The sequence below is a fragment of the Prunus mume genome, linkage group LG8, assembly GCF_029339155.1.
Source record: "Prunus mume cultivar Tortuosa linkage group LG8, ASM2933915v1, whole genome shotgun sequence".
Lineage (NCBI taxonomy): Eukaryota > Viridiplantae > Streptophyta > Magnoliopsida > Rosales > Rosaceae > Prunus > Prunus mume.
Genome location: NC_142705.1, coordinates 19,935,655 through 19,945,190, shown reverse-complemented (window position 1 = coordinate 19,945,190; position 9,536 = coordinate 19,935,655). Strand labels below are relative to the sequence as shown.

The 9,536-nt window shown below is 36.6% G+C and overlaps 1 protein-coding gene and 1 long non-coding RNA gene across 3 annotated transcripts; both read left to right on the top strand.

The window, feature by feature from the left end:
• Positions 1–566: 566 nt before the first annotated feature.
• On the top strand, positions 567–1,726 carry LOC148914982 (uncharacterized). Its single transcript, XR_016122844.1, has 2 exons — positions 567–700; positions 1,144–1,726. It is a non-coding gene; the product is annotated as an uncharacterized LOC148914982 (long non-coding RNA).
• Positions 1,727–2,931: 1,205 nt separating this feature from the next.
• LOC103339142 (PLAC8 family protein) lies at positions 2,932–6,582 on the top strand. Of its 2 annotated transcripts, none has more exons than XM_008242430.3 (4): positions 2,932–3,176; positions 3,743–3,992; positions 5,263–5,489; positions 6,135–6,582. In XM_008242430.3, the coding sequence occupies exons 2-4, from the start codon at positions 3,848–3,850 to the stop codon at positions 6,303–6,305; spliced, it is 543 nt and encodes a 180-aa protein (XP_008240652.2). In that variant the 5' UTR covers positions 2,932–3,176; positions 3,743–3,847; the 3' UTR covers positions 6,306–6,582. The 2 variants fall into 2 exon arrangements, with proteins under 2 accessions (XP_008240652.2, XP_008240651.2); XM_008242429.3 differs by having other exon boundaries at positions 2,933–3,176; positions 3,743–3,937.
• The last annotated feature ends 2,954 nt before the right edge of the window (positions 6,583–9,536 follow it).

The following is a 9,536-nucleotide window of genomic DNA, read 5'->3' as shown; positions in this document are numbered from 1 at the left end:
ACCCCATTCCCATATATGCCGGAGGATAACCACCCACAAAACCTCAAGGGAGTTTTTATAGTAACTTCCTTTTCCACACAAGCCCAGAAATCAAACCTCACCGGATTTAGGAGGGCTATCGAAAGGAAAGATTTTAAAGAAGATGACATGGCCATTCAATGGCTAGCCCACTGACAGTGCCCAAAAATTCTCTCCTGAAGACTTGCAGATCAGACACAAACCATCTTTCGTCTCGCACTTTTCTTTTCCTCGCAACACCCATTTTGCTAGTGTAAGTTTATATCCCAGTTTATACAACCAATTCCCTCGCACTTCGCAAGATTTCCTTTTCGTTCTTACTTATTGCTTTTATTTCGTTCTCGCTTTATTTAATAATTGCCCTTTGCTTTACGTTTATACGCGCCTCAAAAACATCGCAGAAACCTAACCAACGAGAAAGTGAAAGAATCTAAAGAACTCATCAATCCTTTGCCATCGCAACACATCCATCTATTCTCATTCCATTCAAGCCCAATTTCGGGGCTGGTTAGTTCCTTCCGTCGGCCGCCCCGGCCAAAAGAGGGTAACACCATCGAAGAAGCCCTTTGCCATCGCCTCCAGCAAACCCGAACCATCTCTGAATAGAACCATCACACCCTATCTCCATCTCTGCAAACCCGAAAGCCATTGAAGGTCAAGTTCTCACAAATCCTTATTCAAGGTTTGATTTCAAATTTGATTTATATATTTACATTTCTAAGTGTTGATTAAGCCTACGTTTGATTTCACTTTTGAAAAGCCAAAGTCTGACATTGATTTTGATTTCGATTTCAAGGTTCTGGGTAAGTTCGAACCTGGTTTTCCGAAAATGGATTCTAGTTTCGGTGGATTGCCACCGAAATGATTACATTGCTTCAGTGGTAGTCCACCGAATTGAACTGTACTTTGGTGGGTTACCACCGAAATTGTTACTTTGTTTGGTGGTAGTCCACCGAATGTGTTTCCATTTTCAGGGGACTCCCACCGAATTTCTTTCGATTTTTCAGTGGTACTCCACGAATATGTATTCTTTTTTTCAGTGATTGTCCACCGAATTTATTTATGTTTTTGGTGATTAAGTATCGAATACGTTCTGAGTGTGTACTTAATATTGTTTATTTTTAGATATGAAGAGGATTCGCAAGGGTACTACTGAAGCTTCATCATCCTGACCTAATAGACAGTGTCCCACGGCCTCAGCGAGGAGACAGAGAGCGGCTCCCCAAGATCATAGAGGATAACTCTCGATTGGTGATAATAACACCAGGAAGACAATTATCATCCAACAAACTCCTCAATGCAGTCAATGCCCATGTGTAATTGTCTTCCTTCTCGGCATTCATATACACATATGCAACAAAGAATGTCATATTAGTAGATGTCACCCCCACAATTTGTAATAGTGGGAAACAATACCTATTAGTCTTATAGGTGCAATCCATGATAAGTACATGTGGAAATGCACGCACAATATCAATATTAGTGGGGTGTGTCCAAAACAGGTCAGTTACAATATCACCAGATGTCCTATGCCACTCAATATAATTGTGTTCGGATAACTTAGTAAGCAAATTGTTGCATTTGGGTTCTCCCAGCAAATTCTTTGGTTCTATTTCGGATCCTAGCATTGTATATTGTCTTCATAGTTGAAACATTCATTGCATCTCTATCTTTAATGGTGACCAAAATATCTCTGGGTTTCACCAAACTCTTAGACATGTCCACCAACAAGGCATTCTCCTCTTCAGTAAGTCGCCCCACAAATGAATGACCTTGAAGATACTCTGAAATAGGATGGTTGTGTACTCCACAAACCACCTCCAACTTCCAATCATCCCCATCACCAATCTTGACACCTTTTAACAAGAATGGGCATCCACATTTCTTGGTACCAGTGTCCCTAGCACATTTTTTCATATCACTATTTGCATTCCGACCTTATATCAGTTGTCTCACTATACTTGCAAGACTTATAGTTACCGTTCCTCTCACAAGCAAGTATTACACGAGGTCTCCTCTTGCCCTCACCTCCATAATCAGACCTTTTAATTACAATGACAATATTATTCAATTTTCCTTGTTCATGAGCCCATCGAAGTAATGTATCTCTACTATTGAATATCTACACATAAAACTCATATTATTTAAATATAAAATTTGAAACATTAATGCCACGTTAATGATAATAAAAAGGATTTTAGATAAATAATTACCAAAATAAGTTGTGAATTAATCACTATAGTCCATTACACATTCTGTTCCCACATTGTTGCCTTCAGTAGGGGCGTCACCTTGTTTTTGTTCCTTCAATGGAAGTAAGATCAAAATAGCTTGGATTAAATTTGTGGTCGGCAATAAGTTACTGAAAAAATAAATAAATTTCGATTGGATGCCACTGAAACGCAAGTAATATTTCGGTAGTATACCACTGAACTACGTTCCATCTTACGGTGGATCTCCATTGAATATTACGTTGCTGACCGGTCGAACCCTACCGAAAATGGTGCAACGTTTGATGGCATCCCACCGAATTTACATCGCGTTGATCGATGTCTTGAACACAACCAGTTATTACGAAATACTAAACTTGAAAACGCCAAAAAATAAACTCGTTCGAAGCCTTCCTAACTTCAATCTCACCCTTCATGAATAAATACAAGATATTTTTGCACCAGTATACGTATAAATCTAGGGTTTAGGATTTAGGAACATGATAGTTTGAGAAAAAACTTCAAACTAGGGTTGCAGGAACATATGTGGGGTGTAGTGAGCAATTTTAATTTTAATTTTAAATGTTTTTATCCTTAACGGTAATTGTGTACAAAGGTAAAATAGGTTATTTATATTTTAAATTAGTATGGAATGTAAAGAGCAAATAATGGAGTGCCAATAAAATCACCCAAACAGAAGATGGGAAGGCGGATCCCCATTAGCCTCGAGATGTGCCAAAAATTTCCATTTGCCTACTGCTAGATATATTTGAGGGTGCGTGGAGATAGACTGGGTGCAAAGGGGAATTCCTAATATGCAGATCAGTGACGATACCTAGGCCCAAAATGGGCATCTAAGCAAAACGTAAGCATTTTCTCTTTCTCAGCAACAGAAAAGGTTTGCTTTTTCTCCCACCATTTTCTTCACTCACCGACAGAAAGAGGAAGGTACGGATCTTTCTTTCTTCGATTCTTTGTTTCTTCGATTTCTTATCATTTTTCATAATTTTCTTTTAATGGTTTCACATGTCATTGCTGTTCTTCGCTTTCAATTTTCTTTACTAGAATTTATTAAACCATCTGTTAATGCTTTGTTTTAGTGTTTTCCTTCTGCCTTCGTTGTTGGTGTTGTGATTTTTTTCTTTTCTTCATAGCATTGTTTGATTTATTATCTAAAAGCGGGAACTAAATCTAAATTTTATGTTTGAAATTCGATTTTTTTTCTGCCCTGCTTGATTTTATTGATTGCGTTCAATTTGTTACTCAGAGTTTTCAATCTTAGCATTTAAAAGTAGCTGTTAATCGTAAATCTCTCGCATTAGACTCTTGTTGTGGAGGGCACGGTTCCTCATGTTATGTCGCATTGTATTTGTTTCCCCTTTGTGCTTTTTGGGTAATGCTTAACAGAAGAATATTTGTTGCTGATTGAGATGTATGGGATTGCCATTGTGGTCTCTTTGCACATTTATTGACTCAGTTTCTCTCTTGTTTATGCTTTGGGTTACTGGGTGCAGATCATTTGGGTCACAAGAGAAGGATGAAGAGCCAAGGCAGTTATGCCCCACCGGCGTACATTCCTTTAGGGATGTCGGATTCTGAATCGGCAATTGTTTTGCGAAATGAAGAGCCTCCCAAGCAGCAAAACAGTGTTGATGGGCCTGTACAATGGTCTTCTGGAATCTGCGCATGCTGTGACGATATGCAGAGCTGTACGCTACTTTCTGCCTTGTGACCTTGATTTATCAGAAGGAAAAAAAAATGAAGGTGCCTCTTGAGTAGGGAAAAAAAATTAGCTTGTGCTTGTCATACTTCATTTTCTTAGGACTTTCTTAGAAAGGCTAGGATATGAGTTCAGTTATTTAACTAACCATATAATAATATTGCTCAGCTCTTAGCTTGCTATGTGCTTAACGTTCTCTGAGTACTCTACATTATGTGGTGGACGTCTATTGTGTCTGAATTTGTGGCTGGTATTCATTTTGTATTATTTAGAAGACATTCCAAAGAAAGGAAGCAGCTTTAAGAAACCATAGGATTCGACTGACTCAAGTTAAAGCATACTAGTTCGATCATCGATGTACATGTTACATAAAATATAGAAGTTCCAAATGAAGGCTTGGACTTTTATATCAAGATATAGTAGCTCAGAAGCTAGTAAGCTTTGCATATCGTTTGGTTTTGCATTCTTATTCAAGCAGCAATATTTTGAGTTTCCAGTTTGGGCCAATTTAAACTACCTTAAGTTGGCTAGTTAACGTCATGGATGATATAGTTCTTTATTGGTCCCCATGTTTAGCAGTTTATGTATAAGAGAAATGTTTCTGGTTTATTTCTAACATTCCAGTGTTACTAGCTCTGAGAAAGTATAAGATTCGGCTAACCATTTCCTTGTATCTGATGAGTAATTTCTCTTGCGGTCTTACCCTTGATTACCATGGCGCCCATAATTACCATCACCCATCAATACTGCAGGGACAATAAAGTTACGAAAAAAGAGTTGGTCTCCTAATTTTTATTTATTAATATATTTATAAAATAGCAAACCCCTTGAATTTTTGGAGATAAATTTGGATAAATATTATTTATAAGCTTCACATCTTAAGTAATTTAAATCTGATTTTGAAGACATGAAATCCTGTCTGATGTGAGATAAAGCATTGGCTGTTGGTAAATAGTTGGTGTTATTAGTAGTGAATATAAAGATAATAATGGATTTGTAGAGGTTGAATTACAGGTGGTCATTCATTGAGCTTTGAACATAATGTCCCCACACACAAACTAATGATCTGCAGACTGGTTAAAATGTTAGTTGGCTTTTCTTGTTTGAAGAATAAGTTTTATCTATATGGGTAAAAGTTGAAATGAAGAAAATGGGAAGTAGGTGGACTGAGTATAATATGACTTGTTTCTTTTCGCATATCATGATAACGCATGATACACAGGAGCAACATTTGAATTTTGGTCAGTTACACAAATATCACTGTGAGCGCAAGCCAACAATGATCATCTAATTGCTGATTTTTGTTTTGTACAGGTTGTATAGGTCTATTTTGTCCTTGCTTTTTATTCGGAAAGAATGCAGAATTTCTGGGTTCTGGGACATTCATGGGATCATGCATGACTCATTTTATTTTGTGGGTACTCGTTAATACCGTCTGCTGCTTATTGACTGAGGGTCTTGTTTTGGGAGTACCGGGATGCTTTGTTGCATGTTATGCTTGTGGCTACCGCAGGACCCTAAGATCAAAGTATAATCTTCAGGTATAGCATTGTTTATCAGTTTTCCAGGCTATAGATTGTTAATAGTGAAAAAATTGATTATGCATATTTGAGAAATCCCAAATAAGTGGCCCTTTAGAAATATAAAAAAGTGAATATATTTTATACATGCTTGTTCTTTTCTTTATTATAACTCTCCTTTTTTTTTTTTTTTTTTTTTTTTGCTCTTTTCCTTTAAGAGCTAATCCCGTTTCAATTAACTTCGGTTGCCTTTGATGGCCAATTCTGTTTCAGTTTCATTAGAGGTTACAGAAAATGATTACCAGAGATGTGATATTTATTGGGTGACATGTTGGGCCTGAGTCGCAATCAAAGGCATCTTAAACCAATTGGAAATTGGCAATTCGTGGCCATGCATGACAATATATAAGCCTCTTCATTTTTATATTGTCATGCAAGGCTTCAAATTCCCAATGTGGGATTTATTCTCAACAAGGGAAGATATAATTACCGTGCTTGTGTTAGAGAATATGAATTTATATGGGGCTTGTTGGAAAATAGTTTATTGTATAACTTCAAAGTAATTTTGGGGGCAAGGTCACGGATTACAAACTTTGTGGGACAACTTCTTAAGTCGAGTTTTATGGCTTCACTAGGGCTTATCATTTCTTGTGATTCATTTTGTAGGAAGCACCATGTGGAGACTTTGTCACTCATTTTTTCTGCCATTTGTGTGCCATTTGTCAAGAGTACAGGGAGATCCGAGAAAAATCTGCTGATTCTGGCTTTCCTGACCTGAGTCTGGCCGTAGTTACAGCCCCACCAGTCCAGACAATGGAACCGGGTCTTGAAGAGTAAACCACTGTTTTTGTACTCATGCAGGATCAGCATTTGGTCTAGGTTATGCAACCTTCATCATGCCCCTCAGTGGATATTGTTAGTGAAGCCCTCCACAATTTATTTTGTCTTTTAAGTTCTTTGGTCTAGTCTATACCAGGGTTGATTTAATTATGCTATCAGTCCTATGGTGTGCTTGTTTCAGTGGTTCTGCTTCAACCTGCAACCTATGCGGCTTTTCCATATGAAAGTACATGATGAATTTTATGAAATGAAAAAGAAAATAGGAGTTGAAAAACGGGCTCTCTCTCTCTCTCTCTGTTATATTCCGTTATCCAGGCAGATATACTGTTCATACTGTCTCATTCCATGCTTATATTCTGTGAAAAAGGCCCCCCTCTCCCCTCAATGTTCATGGTTGCATTTGCATCATCGTGCTTGTTGAATACAAAGGTGGAAAATAAATTTTTTGCCGACCACAAAATCTGAAAATATCGACTGGCACAACAATCTCAAAATCAAAGCTTCCAAAAGACTGGAAATCAGCTTATGCAGAAAATTGATTCTGGTTAATTGCAAACCACTTGATCGAGATGACTCTAATACCAAATCTTACATAGCTGAAAAGACTTGGATAGTGAAAATGGTGACGATGAGTGTACAGCCTCTTGAGGGGAATGGCAGGATGGAGGCCTAAGGGACCTGGTTGTTTTACAGCCTCTTCTCCTTCCGGGGGGGCCCTTGGTATGCAACTTGGCTTTAGTTAGAGAATAAGTGGCCTGGGACTCAAAAGACATTCTAATAATCTTGCGTTCAAAGACATTCAGAGTTTGATGTGTCATGTTTTAGGTGGTTAAATTATTGTAATGGTCTAAATGTAATGAATTACAGGTAAATTCACACTATTTAAATGCATAAACTCGGAATTCGAGCTGGAGATACGCCATGATGCCTGTCAGGACACCAATCACTCAGGACATCTATCAACTTGTTGGACTAGTCGAGGTTAAGATTGGGCATGTGTTTTGTGAGGCCATGATGCAGTGTGGGCTATGGAGATTTTGCCTCGATTATGTTTTCCTCCTTGTTCTTGAATAAATTTTTTTATTAAAAAAAATCCTCATTGACACTGTATTCACTGTTGTCGTCATTGGGGGCTAGACTAAACGTATGTGATAATTTGTTTATCAAAAAAAAAACAAATTACAACAGAAAATCTAGATACATACATAAAATTAGAAAGCCATGCACAAGAATGAGAACTTTAAGGACTTGTTTGGTCCTATTTGGATCCAATTTTAAGCCATAAAAATCCATTTGGTAGGCCATTTTTAAAATCTCAAATCCAAGAAAAACTCAAAAACATCCCCTTATTAAAAACAAAAAAGTGATTTTTCTCTCTCTCTCTCTCTCTATCCGCCTCTTCTCCCTCTCATTCCTCTCTCCTCTCTCGCCTCTCTCTCTCTCTCTCTCCTCTCTCGTCTCTCTCTCTCTCCTCTCCTGTCTCTCGTCTCTCTCTCATCTCTCTCTCTCTCTCTCTCTCTCTCTCTCTCTCCTTTTTTTTTGTTAATTTCAATTTGGGAATCTAGGGTTTTTTTTATTTTTTTTAGATCTTAAAATCACTATTTGAAAACTCATGTTTTTAAAAAAGAATCATAGTTTTAAAATTTAATTTTTTGAGTAGGATACCAAACAGGGCCTTACTTTTTGTTTTCAATTTGTCTTTTTAGCAAAATTGTATCTTTTCTTTGTTTTGTTTTTTTTGTTTTTCAATTATTCTTATCATCTAAGATTTATTATAATTATAATTTCAAATAATTGCTTCAAAATGACAAATAAGTAAAACAATAGTTCAATTCAAATTCAAATAATTAGAAAATAAAATATGAAATATGAACCAATGTCCCAACAAAATTCTCTATAAATAATGATAAAATAAATAAATTTTTTAAAAAATTCAATATAAGCGTGACCGCAAGTCGAGAGGCTAATATGTAAATAAAACCATTCTACTAAAATAATTCATAAAATAATTAAAAAAAACATTGAGATTATTATCAACTCCTCTTATAGGTCGTTTTTCTTCGTCGCTAGAAGACTCATCAATGGCATTGGGGTCCCAAAACATGGATGCGAATCACCTTCTTCAAGTTTCTTTTTGCGTTCGTGTTCATGTTCATGTTCAAGTTCTTGTTCTTGTTCTTGTTCTTGTTCTTGTTTGTGTTTGTCTACGTGTTTTTGTTCTCCTTCATGTTGTTGTGGCGGGGCTGCTTCTTGTTTTCTCTTCCGGTTGGGGTTGGGTCGCGAGAGTAATTTTGCTCTACGGTTACAATTACTTTGCGCTTTGGTGAATGAAGGGTGCGTTTGGTGCCTTTTTTGGTCTGCGGAAGAGTGGTCGCGTTGGGAGCACCAAGAGCAAGGACGATTGAGACGAATGAGTTCGGGTTTTCTCTTGTTTCTCTTTTTGTTGAAGTCTCCATGTTCAGTGTGTCCTTCATCATGAATGTGTAGAAAACAAAGTGTGAATTGAAGAGAACAAGTATGTCTTCAATTTATAGGGATATTTGCAATCTTATGTTCAAACAAGGGAAACTCTACTAATCCGAAAGCAATAAGGAGAAAGTAATTAATTCCTTGCGGGAAAAGGAACTTAATAAATATCAACACACAAGCCAAAAAATAAAAAATATATACATAACTAACTAGAAATACAATTGAAAGAAATAAATGTGTTCCATGTAAACAATAACTGTAACTCGTTTGGTACGTCAGATCTTGACTAATTTTTTTGGAATAGTATTAATATATTTGAGAATACTGACTTTTTATCTATAATATTATAAGGCGTTTGGTGTTGTTCATAATAAATAGTCGACTAAGTTAAGACTTGAAAGGAGAAGAAAAGCTATAGGAGGGGATGTGGGAGTGGTTGAGGAGAGACCATAGATTGGACCTAAGCGCCCCTCCATGCAAACAAAAATTTGACCAAAATTTGGGATTGTCCTTGAATGGCTTGAAATTCAAATTATAAGGATAAAATTGATCAAATTAAAAGTATAGAGACTTATAGTAATAAAAATAGTAAACCACACGGACCAAAAATGACATTTTACCTAATATATATTTGTTTTCTTTTTAAGTGAATTATTTCTCGGCATTTTTGGATTTAACTCATCAAGCAGCAACACACTCCGTCATTTTTCCAAAGGAAAGAGGATTTTTTGATTGGATATTTGTTAATTTTTCCAAATA